Source organism: Astyanax mexicanus, chromosome 24 (assembly GCF_023375975.1).
Source record: "Astyanax mexicanus isolate ESR-SI-001 chromosome 24, AstMex3_surface, whole genome shotgun sequence".
Lineage (NCBI taxonomy): Eukaryota > Metazoa > Chordata > Actinopteri > Characiformes > Acestrorhamphidae > Astyanax > Astyanax mexicanus.
Window position 1 is genome coordinate 7,660,711 of NC_064431.1, and position 14,293 is coordinate 7,675,003.

Sequence of the window (14,293 nt, forward strand, 5' to 3'; positions counted from 1 at the left end):
TTCTCCCAGTGATATTCTCTTCACTCTCCTTCACTCTCTCTCTCGTTCTCTCTTTCTGTTTCTCTTTCTCTCATTCGCTCCTCCTTCCAGCCTGTTCTTCCCTTCTGATCTCCCAACCCCCCCTATAATTCTATAACCCCCACCCCGTAGACAGCACCGTCAAACCAACCCCACAGCTTGGGCGATAAAAATTGTTCACATCTGTTGCCATAGCAACTGAATCTCAGGCAGCTCCTCCCTCCCTCTCCTTTCTTTCTATCTCTCTCTCTCTCTCTCTCTCTCTCTCTCTCTCTCTCTTTCTCCATCTCTCTTTCACTCTCTCTCTTTTCCTGTTCTATCAGCATTATAAAGCGTAACTACTGAGAGAACGAACAAATCTCGACAAGAAAACAAACCACAGCACAAACACACACACCACTCCCCTCTTCTCTCAGTAAACTGGTACATCTACAGGGGTAGGACAATGAAACTAAAACACTTGGTTTTAGACCACGATAATTTATTGTGGTGACGGACAGTTCTGGTGGAAACAGGAGAGTTGAGATGCACATTGAATTCTGTCATGATTTGTGCAGCCGTGGTTTTATGTGTTTTGGAGACAATCCGGGTTTAGCACCCGGACATCCCTTTTAGACAGCTTCCTCTTACAGCGTCCACAGTTAATCCTGTTGGATGTGGTTGGTCCTTCTTGGTGGTATGCTGACTTTACCCTGGATACCGTGGCTCTTACATCACAAAGACTTGCTGTCTTGGTCACAGATGCGCCAGCAAGACGCGCACCAACAATTTGTCCTCTTTTGAACTCTGGTGTGTCACCCATAATGTTGTGTGCATTGCAATATTTTGAGCAAAACTGTGCTCTTACCCTGCTAATTGAACCTTCACACTCTGCTCTTACTGGTGCAATGTGCAATTAATGAAGCTTGACCACCAGACTGCTCCAATTTAGCCATGAAACCTCCCACACTAAAATGACAGGTGTTTCAGTTTCCTTGTCCAACCCCTGTATCTATTCATCCAGCCATCCATCCATCTAAATTGACCATCTAAATAGATTTTATCACTCTGAAGCCTGAAATAAGATAAAGGGAATATTGGGCAGCAGATCTTTCACCACAAGCTGCATATGTCATTCATGGATTATGTCCAGCTAGTGTCAGCTAGTTCTTACTGTGGCAGTGTGGCACTTGACTCTATGTTTGGGTACAAAGCTGTTATGGGTAATGGGCTGTGACAGGAAATGAATGGCTGTGAATGCCCGTCTCTCTCTCTCTTTCTCTGCGGGTGAAAACAGCCTTCGTTACTTTGACAATTAATCTAAAGCCATTAAAGATCTTTAGACATGGGATCTGGTCAAATGGGTCTATGAGTGGGCTAGAAATGGGCAGTTTTGTGTTTGTGTGTGTGTGTGTTCTTATGCACACCTGCATGTCTGTCAAAACATTTGAGTCATGCATGCTTATTGCTGTGATGTATAGGTAATTTCAGTTAACCCTGTTAATGTCCTCACCAAGAAAAAAGCTGTTTAGTTTTTGTTGGTATTTTATATTTGAATGGTGCAGTGAACAAAACACTTGGGGTTCTTGTTGCTTATTGCTATTTTACACCCCAACCAACGTGCCTCTTGCCTGCGTTGTTTAAATAGCAACGGTGCTTGTGAATATATCTATGCTGATGGGCATGGTGGTAAATTTCTGATATCTTGACAACAGAAAACACAGGTGCACCACTGACTGAATACAACCTAGGCAGACGTCAAAAGGCAGACGTTTATTGCTATCTTGGCAGTGAATTGTCAACACAGATGTACAGGTGCATGCCCAACACTTGTAAACCCCTGACTGATTCATACACATGGACATGCAGCAGTGCACACACCCAACTTTGACATCAACAATAAACAGAATACAAATTAAATTAACATTATTCAACATCAACACAAAATATAGTGAGAAGCAATGCTGAGAAGCATTGAACATGTCTGGGTAGCTGCGCTGGTAAATTAGCAAGTAAATACAGGTGAATGTCATTTTAAAAATTTGAATTTGAATATCATTGAAAAATTACTTTATGTTAGTAATTCCTTTCCAAATGTGAAACTCATATATTATATAGTTGTATTTCTTTTATTATTGATTATGGCTTACAGCCAATGAAGACCCAAAAGTCAGCATCTCAGAAAATAAAAATATAATATAAGACCAATGGGTACTTTTGGCAGTGTGGGCAGTGTGCCAAGTCCTGCTGGAAAATGAAATCTGCACCTCCATAAAACACCAGCAGATGACATGGCTCTCCAAACAATCACTGATCATCAGCAAATTTTACATTTGATTTGTAAATCAAGGGAGCAGAGTCTGGAGGAAGAGTGGAGAGACACACAGTCCAAGCTGTTTGAGGTCTAGTGTGAAATTTCCACCAATCAGTGATGATTTGGAGAAACATGTCATCTGCTGGTGTTGGTCCACTGTGTTTTATTATCAAGTCTAAAGTCTAAAGTGCAGTTTTGTTTTCACACAAAATCTTACAGCACTTCATGCTTCCCTCTGCTACTAACAACTTTTATGTAGATGTAGATTTCATTTTCCAGCAGGACTTGGCACACTGCCCACACTGCCAAAAGTACCAGTTGATCTTATTTAATATTCTTATAATTTTCTGAGACACTAATTTTTGGGTTTTCATTGATTGCAAGCCATAATCATCAACACTCTGTGTGTAATACATTTATATAATACTGTATACGAGTTTTACATTTTGAACTGAATTACTAAAATGAAGTAAACTTTCATTGATATTCTATTTTTTTTAAGATGCACCTATATATGTGCTGCTTGTGTTGGTTGGTATTAAAGATAATTTGCAATAATTATCCCTTATTTTGTCCTTCAGGAGAAAATATAACACAACACTGCATATGGTTTAGTTAAACCATTGATCTTAAAAAGTTCAGGACATGCTGGAAACACCATGACTGCTGGTAGATGGATAAGAATGAACCATTGATCTGAGGGTTGCCTCATATTTCGCTAAAAGTCTGCAAACTACTTTTGAAAGCACATTACTTTTACTTCCATCATCCAGTGTGTTACTGCACCCAAAGGAAGTGACTGCACAATGGCAGCTTTACAGTCATTTTGTAATATCAGCACCTCAGAAACTGATGAAAAATTGATTTAGCACCGTAGCGGACAGCTCGGCTATATCAGGCTACTTGTGGAAAATTAGACCTGGCACAGATGTTATAGATGTTTCTCTCTTTTGTCCCTACGGAATAAAATCGATTCTCGTTGATCGACTGCAAACCCAAGAAACCCATTGTGTTCCCCTTCATCGGGTTCAGAACTCAAGGGTTAATTGTGCTTCTGAGCTAGCTGTCCCCAATGGGAGCACTTCCCCCCCTGATCCAGTGGGCCATGGAGTGGGCCATGTTTCTCCCGTCCCATGTGACGTCCATCCGTGGCCTTTGTCACATAATGCTGATGTGATTTGTGTCATGAGGGCAGAGGTAGAGGCTTGTGATTGGATTAGCCCGGCTGGAAAAGGTCTTGGACGTTCAATTAAACTGACTGACGTCCCTGCGAGGAGAGCAGGGTGAATTAAAGGGGATGTCTGTGAGAGCCTCCACTAGCACGGATATATCAGTCTGACCTCTTGACCCCTGGAATGAGAGACGAATACAGTATATTAAAATAATGTCTGTAGGATGCAGTTTCACCAGCTGAATGTAGGTCTGATTGTAGCCTAATTGCATTGGTTGTACCAAGTAAACTAGATTAGAGGCTTGTAAATGATGAAGCTTAAAAAGTACATACATGTTATATATGTATATATGCAGTATGAGATGTATTATCAACCAACTGTAGAGAAACAGTGACTTAGAAATTTGTCATAGCTGTAAAGCTTGGCATGTAGTCATGTCTTAAATAATTACACTGCATTGCCCGTGTTGTAATGAGGAATACAATTTACAATTTGAACAATTTGAGTACTACTTAAAGTAAAGAAAAAAAAATACTTAAAAAAATGAAGGCCAGTCAATCAGAAAAAAATATTACTTTAGAAGTATCCTCAAGTGCAGTTGCAAAGAACATCAAAAATGTTAGGATGAAACTGGCCCTCATCTGGGCTACCCAGGAAAGAAAGACAGCCCCCCCAAATAAGAGTATTTTGTTTAACTGATTAAAGTTACTACATGATTTTATGACTTATGCGCTCCTTAATAGTCTACATGACTTCAGTATTCATTTACAATTAATTTACAATGAAATTTAAATCCATTTTTTTGGGCCAGGCAGTGTATGTTGTAAGTTTGACCTTAGAATTATAAATAGCTGAATTGGAAGTAACGCAAGGGCCAAAAGTTCCAAGATTTAAGAATCAGGTTTCAAGTTTTAACACTTCATTGTTAGAATTCTAGAATTAGAATTCTAACAATGAAGTGAGCTTGTTATTAGTGTAAAAATAGTGATTTCTTCGCTTGGGCCATGCTATGCCCCCATCACTAGCACTGTAAGCCTGTTGGGAGCACCGGCTAAAAGGGATGTTCTTACTTATCATGTTTGACTACACCTCAAGTAAATTTCTGAGCAGATTTCTTTTTTAAACCTAGGTGTACACTATATATATTTCCTTTTAATGGAAAGTCTTTGCTTGAAATGCTGTGTAGTCCCAGTCTTAAGCTTAATATCTGTCTGGAAAACTGCACTACTAGTTTTACATTAATTACATTCAGTGTGTGGTTTAGGATGGACTTTACACCCTAACGTACTATTCAGCTTATATTCCACTGGTGCGACTGATCTTCGCTTTGTAGCCTTAAGGACATTTTACCTACTAATTCTTTTCACAATGCATAATGATAAAAAGAAAAAAAATGTTCATTTTTTTATCTCTGGCATGGGGATAATATTTCTTTATGTACAGTGTTTTCAGTTTCAGTTTGGAAAGTACTTTCTTACTAAAGGAATAAAGAAAAGTATGAGTCACAGTTTTGCTGAAATGTTTTTAAAATAGTGTTTTGAAGATGTTTATTGCAGTCACTGCCTCTGAGAACATGAACATGCACTCTGTGAACTCTAAAGAGAGTAAATGTGACACAATGTGACTAAATTAACTTTTTTTGTAGGATAAAGAGGAGTTACCATGACAACAGAAACGGGTCCTGAAGCTGAGGTGAAAAACGCAGCAGAGGAACCACCCCAGCGCAAGGGGGCAGGGGTCAGCATGCCCGAGTCAGCTTCAGATGGAAGTATGGCCAAACAGGTGAGAAAACAGGTGAGATTTTTAAACTGAAAATCAGGAATTTTTAGAGCATTGTGGGAAATGGAGTATTTCTTAGATTTATTATATGAACCCAATGTATTTCATGTTTTGTCTGCTCAACTTCATTTGCACGGCCAGAAAAACAGAACCACACATTTACCAGTTTGTTATATTATCTTTTCTTGTCATAATAAATAAAATATTTGTTGTATTATTAAAAATAATTAAGGTCCCTTTCTTACACCCTGTGCACTGCGCATTGTGATGCAGTCTATTTTCACGTCTTCCAACTGAGTCGTTTAAATAGAAACAGTGCTTGTGAATATATCTATACTGATGGGCATGGTGGTGAGGATGTGAGGTGTGTTTATGTAAATTTCTGCCTTATTGCTATTTTGGCAACAAAAAAAATCAGGTGCACCACTGACTGATTAGAACCTAGACAACTGTCAACTGTCAGATGTTCATTGCTATCTTGGCAATGAAGGCACCGTTAAAATAGCACTTTACTCCTAAAGGGAATGGTAAGTGACATGCTGTTTGGTTTATTTATTTATATAAATAAAAGTTGTATGTTGTATTTATGAATGTAACTCTGTAAAGTAGAGCTGGATAAAAGGTTTGCCAAAGTAATCTCATGCCCATTTGGTAATACCAGCTGTTGATTCCAACATCGCAATTTTTTTTAAATGTACAGCAGGTCTAAAATACAGAAATGGATGTTTATTAACAAATTAAATGAAGTAAAACAAACGAAGCATGAAATATCTTGGGTTCATACGATCATCAATGCAAGTCAGGTAAATGTAAGAATCAATGTGTTTTATTATTATAAGGGTGATCTCTTTAGTATTCAGGCGTATCCACATGTCCTTGAGCAAGCTTTAGACAGGAAGCAGTGTTCTGTTCGGAGAGTAGTGACTTCCACCTTGCCCTGCTACCTACTGTCAGCCTGATGGAGGACTTATGAAGATTGACATGTCAATGCAAGAATAGCCTGTAGATCCTTGGATGTTACCCTGGGGTTCTTTGTGAATTATTCACTACATTTCAAAAGAGAATTATTCACTCTTTGGAAATGCTTTTGTAACCTTTTCCAGCCTTGAGAGCTTAAATATCTCTATTCCTGAGTTCCGTTGTTCAAGGTACGGCAAAATTTCTGTAAAACTGAACGATGAAGACTAAACTTAGTTTGAACAAATGCAAGTTTATTTTTTTTTTAAACATGGCGGTGTTTGTTATTTTGATTAAAATACCGGTTGTTAAATTAACCCATGGTGGAGCTGTGCAATTAATTGAAAATGAATTAAAAGTGACCTTTAGAGTTGTCACAAATTAATCTTTCCCATGTTGAATATTTGGTGACTTTTTTCAGTCTGTTAATTACCATTTAAAACTCATTCTAAGCTCTTCATGCATCAAATGTATTACCATACATTACTCAGGTACAAGTATTGATACTATGGTTTAAAATACTTCTACTCAAGTAAAAGTGTAAAAGTACTAGTTTTAAAACTACAACTAAAAGTAATATAGTGCTGCCTTCGGAAATTCCTGCTTCCTACTTTTGGAGGTGGTAATCACGACTTGAAATGCAGTCAAGTCAGGGGGGAAATGGACGCCATTAGGAAAATTATTTTGTTTATATTTTTGGTCTATTATCATAAAAAAACAGGAAGTTAATTTTGCCCTACTCCAAGAGAATCCAGCGAATAAGTGGAAGATGATAAGGTGAGAGATGTTTTAATCCCATCAGAACCGTGAATCTAGAATTTAAAAATTTTTCATGTATTGCTGTTGATTTTATTAGTTAGCTGTTATACAACAGTTAGTTCCGACCTCACAATCTGATTGGTTGAGAAGTGTTCTAGCCGTGCTGATATTTGTGATAACGTCACGGCCTTCTCACACTCAACCTGTATCACTCCGCCAACGCGTTGCCGAGTAACGGCGTATATACACAGTACAGTTTTGAATCATCACCTCCACCGGCACCAGCAGCAGTGTTAGCTTAGCACAGGCTAGCGCTCAACCACGGCATGCTCATCTTTTGTGGAAAAAAGGGAAAGAAAATCACCTCGGCTAATGCCGTCTGACATCCAGAAAGCTAACCAGCCAGGCTAGGTTAAGATAATGCTGATCTAAAACAAGCTACGCTAACCTAACCACAGTCCAGCCAGCTAGTTAATCCAACACCACCCAGCAAAACAAGCAGAAATGCTCTAGAAATGCGCAGCGTTCACCTGAAGATGATTCCATGGAGCAGGAGAGGAGAGTATAAGCGTTATTTCACACTCCTAACGTTACCATCTTCACTTATTCCCAATTTTACTTTTGAGCTAACGTTTGTGGTGTTAGTCTGTATAAACCATACACTGTTTTGTAGTTAAGTTTCAGTTCTGTTACAGTTGTGGTGGAACTACTTTTTGGCGGAAGGCTCAGTCCATATTAAAGCATATTCAAACTGAATTTCTTAAAGTTCTTTGATTTATTTTCTTTATTCATTTTGTAAAAAAAAACTGTTGTACAAAAGCAATAGAACACTCGAGGTCGTGTGTTATCACAAATAACATCACAAATAACTCGCCTTCGGCTCCTACCTACGACCAAATCACAGCCGTGATGTTATTCGTGATAACACACTTCCTCTTGTGTTCTATTGCTTAAATAACAGCCTGCAAGTGTTCAAGTGTTGTAGCAATAACAGAAGTGTAAGAAGTTTACAACACTAACTGCCCCGACTAGAAAAATGATTGAAAAAAATCAGAGTTTCCTACTGCTAAATAATAGTTTGTCGGTGTTCTTCTGCTCTTATCTTGTAAATACGATATCCCAAAGATGACTTGAAGACAGCATAAGAGTAAAAATACACAATATTGCCTGATAAAAAATGCTTTTTAACTGTTCTTATTTCCCATTACATATCTATACCAGAAACTAGTTGATTCATTGTATTTTTTGAAGAATCTTCTAAGTAGCACATTTATCTTTGAGGACAGATCTGCACACTCTTGGTATTTTAATCTCAGTGTCTTCATGAGGGAAAGTCACCTGGAATAGTTTTCTCAGCATCTTGAAGGAAGGAGTTCCTGGAGGTGCTGAACAATAGTTGCTGCTTTTCCTTCACACTGTGAAGCTCCAGCTCATCCCAATTAAATCACCTCAAATCACCATCTCAGTTCATCAGATTTAGATCAGGGGATTAAGGGATTAATGTGGAGGATACACACTTTTTTACTGTTTACTACACAATTCTATATGTGTCCCTTAATTGTTTTCATGTGTTTATAGTTTAGTTTATCAATAAATTAAATACAGAGATAAAGAAAACATTGTAGGAGAAGTTGTGTCCAAATTTTTGACTGGTGCTGTATTCCAGAACAGCAAAAAATCACAATGTAAATTTTTTCACAATATTTATTTATCCAGTATTTAGGTTTTAAGCCCTTCACCATTGATCTCCTTTTCATATGAAGACACATTTTTAAGACATGCATCTTTGTATCTTTGTGTTGCTGATTTGCAGGACCATGATGGCAAACGTCCAGACGATCCAGACGACACATCGGACAGAACAACGCCAGGCAAAAGCCCCAAGTCTCCGAACAAACCTTCCAAACGCTCCAAGACTGCTCCCTTCAAGGTGACTCTCATGGACAGCTCTGACTATGAAGCTAACATTGAGGTAAGAAATCTCAGCGCTGTAATCCTTCAGCAGCTCATAAACGGGCTAAGCACCGCAATTACTTTTATGTCCTCTATGATGCAGCGTAGCACTAAATCTGTCCATTTGTGTCGTACATCGCTGAACTCCAGATCAGCTTGCCTTTTTTTATTGTACCTGAACTTGTTTCGGATGCTGATACCAGACATCCCAAGTTGCAAAAGTTGATTTCAGGGAGGTTACCCCAGCCCCCCACGCCACCCCCCCCCCCCCCCCAAAAAAAAAAAAAAAAAAAAAATTGCACACACACCAAAAGGATAACGAAACTACTTTTATATTAATTAATTTTACTTCAATTACTTTCAATTCATTAAATTTAGAGTTGACATTAGTTTTTTCTTTTTTCTTTTTGGAAGGCACTGCCTCTGCTTTCCTTTTTTTTTTTTTTGGAAAAAAGCCTTTATTTGACAAAAATTGACAGTTACAAAAAATTGCACAACATCAAAAACATTTCATATCATTTTATAATAATTATTTCTCTCACTCACTGAACAAATCCCATCCGGGAGGGGGGAAAAACACTGCCCGCCCACACTAAAAACTGATTGGCTGGATAACTTTTAACAGTAAAGATAAAAATGCATGATAGAAAACTATGCCACTTGTTCTTGAAAATTATTTATGGGGTGTTCTAAACAAATACTGCCTGAAATGTCCAAATTATTATGTGGAATAATTATTTATATATATTAATTAATATTATAATATTATATATTATATATTATATTATATTATATATTATAATATTATATATAAAATTGTTGTACTTTTTTACATCAAATAATTAAAAGTAACTTTGTAACTTTTACTCAAAGTACATTTTAAATTGAGTACTTTTTTACTTTTACTCGAGTAGATTTTTAGATGGGTGCTTTTACTTTTACTCGAGTAGAATTTTAGCAAAGTAAAGGTACTTTTACTTAATTAAAAATTTTCAGTACCTTTTTTCACCTCTGGGTAGTGGGCGGGTCTTGGCACATTGAAGCTGCAAAGCGTTTTAACAGAAATAGCTGCTAAAAGTGAGTGGCTAGCCTGCTGTGAGCGCACCTCGCGGTCAGGGTTTCAATATCCGCAGCAGAACCTTAAATTACTAGCTTCTTTCCTGAAGCTTTTTTCCTCATGATTCTGCTGCTCATAAATATTCATGGCAGGTTTAGGAACACCCAGGGACTGCTGTGCAACTAGGTGTGTGTGTGTGTGTCTGTGTGTATGTGTGTATGTGTGTGTGTGTGCTTAGAACCAGAGATATTTCTAAAGGCCATCAGTGGAATATTTTGCATGCTTAAATATTAAATAAAGCCTAGGTTGATTCGTTGTTCCCAAAGGCTGCTATTATAAATTAATGTCTGGAGCTTTTCTACTTTTCTTCCACTGAGGTGAAACAGACTAAAGGTTGTTTCACAGTTTAGTTGCCCGTCAACACCCAACGTTAAGTAGCAGAATCACTTTATTCCAATGTTCATACCAGAGAAGCAACAGGTGTCTGATTGCAGAAAAGTGCAACTGTTGCACATATTCCAGATAGTCTGGACAGCCACAAGCCACATTAAGGGTGTATTTACACTAGGCATGGTTTGGATTAATTGTACTAGAGCACGGTTCTGCCCCCTCCCCACTCCCCCGCTGGCCTGCCGAATTCAACACCCCCTCCATGAAAAGCACCCTCTCTCTTACTTAGAAATATGCAACAAAAGTCACAGTTATCCAGCCATTATTTTGACCATTAGTGCCTAATGTGGTGTATTACAGATCACTTGTATCACTTTGCATCACTTATATCAAGCCCACCTTTTGAAATAAGATATTGTAAATTTGATGAATCAAACCAATGACTGAGCATAGACTAATCTAAAACTGGCATAGGCCTCTCTGCTTTAAAAAAAAAAAAGAAAATATCAAATATCAAATCGTATCGTGACCCTAAAATCAGAAATAAAATCGAATCAAATGGAGGATTTAGAAAATCGTGACACCCCTACCAGCCATAGTTACATTCATAGCATCATAACGCTTGCTCCTGAGTGGGGGTGCTTTTCCTGACAGGGTGCTGAATTCGGCACAACACTGTTATGTGATTTCACAGAAAGGTCGCATCAGTGACATTGTCTTGTTCCATACTCGGGCACAGAAACTCACACTGCTCACACTGCATGCATATCGTGCTCAAATCCAAGGGAACCGTGCTCTGGCCCACCTCTTCGGTTCAGCCCGGGCATGGTATCACACTGGTCACTCTGGTCAGTTGAGCCATGTTTTGGGAAGTAACCAAGCCCAGGCCCTTTCACATCACCAGAGGTATGCCGTATTGCTTTTCGCTCTTATGGATGCTGGCTAGTTGTGGTTGCGTGGTACGTCTGTGACCAGCGTTTTAGTGTGTGGTGTCGGATATTTACTAATCATTAATATTAGTCATTTGTCCAAGTTTTTTGTTTTGTTTTGACTATAATTTTTCGCTGGTCGCTTTGGTTCATGTCACATGTTTATTGCTGTGGTACCATTTGGTACAGGGTCAAAATCAAACCAGGTTAAACTAGTACTACAGCTGGAGAAACATCTATACGCTGGGGGTCACGGCTACTGCTTGCAATGTGAAAGTGCCTTAAGGGCCATAATTTTCATGCTGCGCAAGAGGCGTCAAGATTTTTAATGCTATCTTACACCCCACCAACAGTCACCAATGTGCCTCCTGCCTGCATGGTTTAAATAGCAACTGTGCTTGTGAATATATCTACACTGGTAGGTGTGGTGGTCTGGAAATTGGTGTTTTCAGGTAAATTATCTTGGAAACAGTAAACACAGGTGCTTCACTGACTCAGTACAACCTAGACAACAGTCAACAGTCAGATATGTATTGCTCTCTTGGAATTGAATTGTTAACACAGGCACATGCACCCCTGCTTGTTACTAATACTGACTAAGTGTTAAAAGAAAATGCTTATTTGTTTCTACCTAATTCAGTCAGACGATATTAGTCTTAGAGATGCACGGTCCTATTTTATTGAGCGATCTATAGATGAGCAGCGCAGCTTGATTTAGTGCATGTGTGTGTGTCTTTGCTAACATAACAACGGGAAAAGTGCACCTTTGAAACACGTCAAAAGCATGTACTAATTCTCGAAATGATTGAAGGTATGATTTGGACTTATGCATGGAATGTGCAATAAACCAATCAGCATGTCACCAGAGCCAGACGCATTAGGCAATTTCATTTAGCAATGAACATCTGACTGTTGATGTCTGTGTTTTATTCCTCATCGAGCTTGCTTTACTTTATTTTAAATGATAATACTTTTATAAATGTAATAAGTCTCTGAAGCTACAGTTGCATTGAGTGTAAATGAAACATTGTGTCTTAAAATTCTTAAAATTCTGGTAGAAAAATTGAAAACTTTTAATTCTAGCTGAAATATTTACAGTTTAATAGGAAGCAATGTCAATTCGAATGTAAAGTTTGGGCACCCATAATCATTTTCATGATTATTCTTTATAAATCATTGGTTGTTCGGATCAGAAATTTCAGATAAATATATCATATAGCAGATAAAACACAGTGATATTTGAGAAGTGAATTAAGTTTATAGGATTCACAGGTGTGCACAAATTCTTTAAACAAAATTAGGCAGGCCGTACATTTAAGCATTTAAGTAAATTTTATGTGTTTGAATACCTTTAGCACTAATTATTGAAACATTTTTTTTAGTAAGCTCATTGACCTTTGACCTACATAAACAGGTGAATCCATTTATAAGAAATTGTTAAGGTGGCCAATAGCAAATGTTTCTCCTGGTAGAACTTTCGCTGGAGCTTTCATTTCCAAACATATAAATATCACTGTTAGTACAATACAACACAATTCAAAGCAAAAACCTCCAGCATCCCTCAGGTTCTTCGCTTTGTTTGGGTGTTTTTGTGAGAACTGTGCGTTTCTCGTTTATTTTATTCGTTTATCTCGTTGCTTTTTAAATCCCAGCCTCTTCTCTGGTCGTCTGGAAGACATTGTCTGTTAGTAAACGCTGTTATTTGAAGAGCTGATCTTTCTGCTGCTGATGCTTCTCTCTGACGCTGTGGCTTGTGCTGGTTTATTGAAGCTGAAAGACACCATAACAAATAGTACTTATAGCAGGCTTTCTGCACAGGGACAATAACCTTTTTCAGACGGGCTGTGCACAAACCTTCATATAAGAAATATTGTATCCATCTGATATAATCAGCACCCTCATAAAATCCCTGTATAATCTAATAAGAGCCCTGTCTCGTTTAATCAGAGCCTGGCAGACTGCATCAGGGGTAGTGTTAAATTTAAACTACAATGTAGAGAGGGGGAGATACACAGCATCGTGCACGCTGGACGAAATTACTCCTACTTGTGTGTGTGTGTGTGAGAGAGAGAGAGGGAGAGAGGAGATGGAAAATCTATATTTGCTTCATTTCATAAGATACATTTAGTCAGGAGGAAATTAGAGTATTTGAGAGTGTTTGTTTACAGGTTTGAACTTGGGTTAGATAATATATCAGACAATATGTTTTCTTTACTGTGATAAATCACATCGCATTACACTTTCTGGGTACACTCTGTGTTCTGTTTCTGTTCAGTATTTCTACAGCATATTTAAACTATATTTAAGTATGCATTGTAAATGAGTACTGAAGTCGTCCACATCATGAAGGAACACTTAAGGAATTGTGTAGTAAATTAAAAGTGTTAAATAAACAAAAATACTCGGTGAAGAAGAATGTAGATGCTCTTATCTTGGGGGGCTGTTAACTTGTGGTTTCTAAGCATGGTAACTCTCAAGGTTTGTACGGGTGCTTGAAATCCTGGAAATTGCTTGAATTTTAACATTCTGTTTTCCAGGCCTGGAAAGTGCTGCAATTTTGGAGAAAGTGCTTGAAATTGTAACTGCACTTACATTACAACAAATAACTGTCTGACTAAATAGGTACACTTTAAGAAAAAAATTGCAGAGCATAAAATAAAAAAGGCTTTGCTCGCGCCTCCACGTATGTGAGACTACAAAGTCCGGTTCTTTCTCATAATCCAAGAGGAGTTGGCTCACGAGGAATCGGCTCAGTTTGCACCTCTGTGTTTTTTTAAACACAGGCAGCAGGAGAGTTAGCTAGCTATGCTAAAAGCCAAGCTTACACGTATAATAATTACTATTAGGCTAAACCGAGCCTTGCACTGTTAACGCGGTGTTGCCGTCCTCAGACGAGCTGCTGTTGGGTCCGCTACAGCGCCGTGAAACGAGCCGATTTAGCTATGCTAAAAGCCAAAAGCTGGGTTAACAGTGCTGCCCACAGAGA

General features: G+C 38.3%; 1 protein-coding gene across 9 annotated transcripts in view; it reads left to right on the top strand.

Annotated features, from left to right (window-relative positions):
* Positions 1-14,293, top strand: part of LOC103021633 (band 4.1-like protein 1) — a 223,213-nt gene that overhangs the window by 113,898 nt on the left and 95,022 nt on the right. For 8 of the 9 annotated variants that reach the window (XM_022682344.2, XM_022682337.2, XM_022682340.2 and 5 more), the window contains exons 2-3: positions 5,129-5,277; positions 8,792-8,950. In XM_022682344.2, coding sequence (XP_022538065.2) covers positions 5,146-5,277; positions 8,792-8,950 — 291 coding nt within the window. In that variant the 5' untranslated portion in view covers positions 5,129-5,145. The remainder of the gene's footprint in view (positions 1-5,128; positions 5,278-8,791; positions 8,951-14,293) is intronic. The other variant, XM_022682341.2, reaches the window with a different exon arrangement.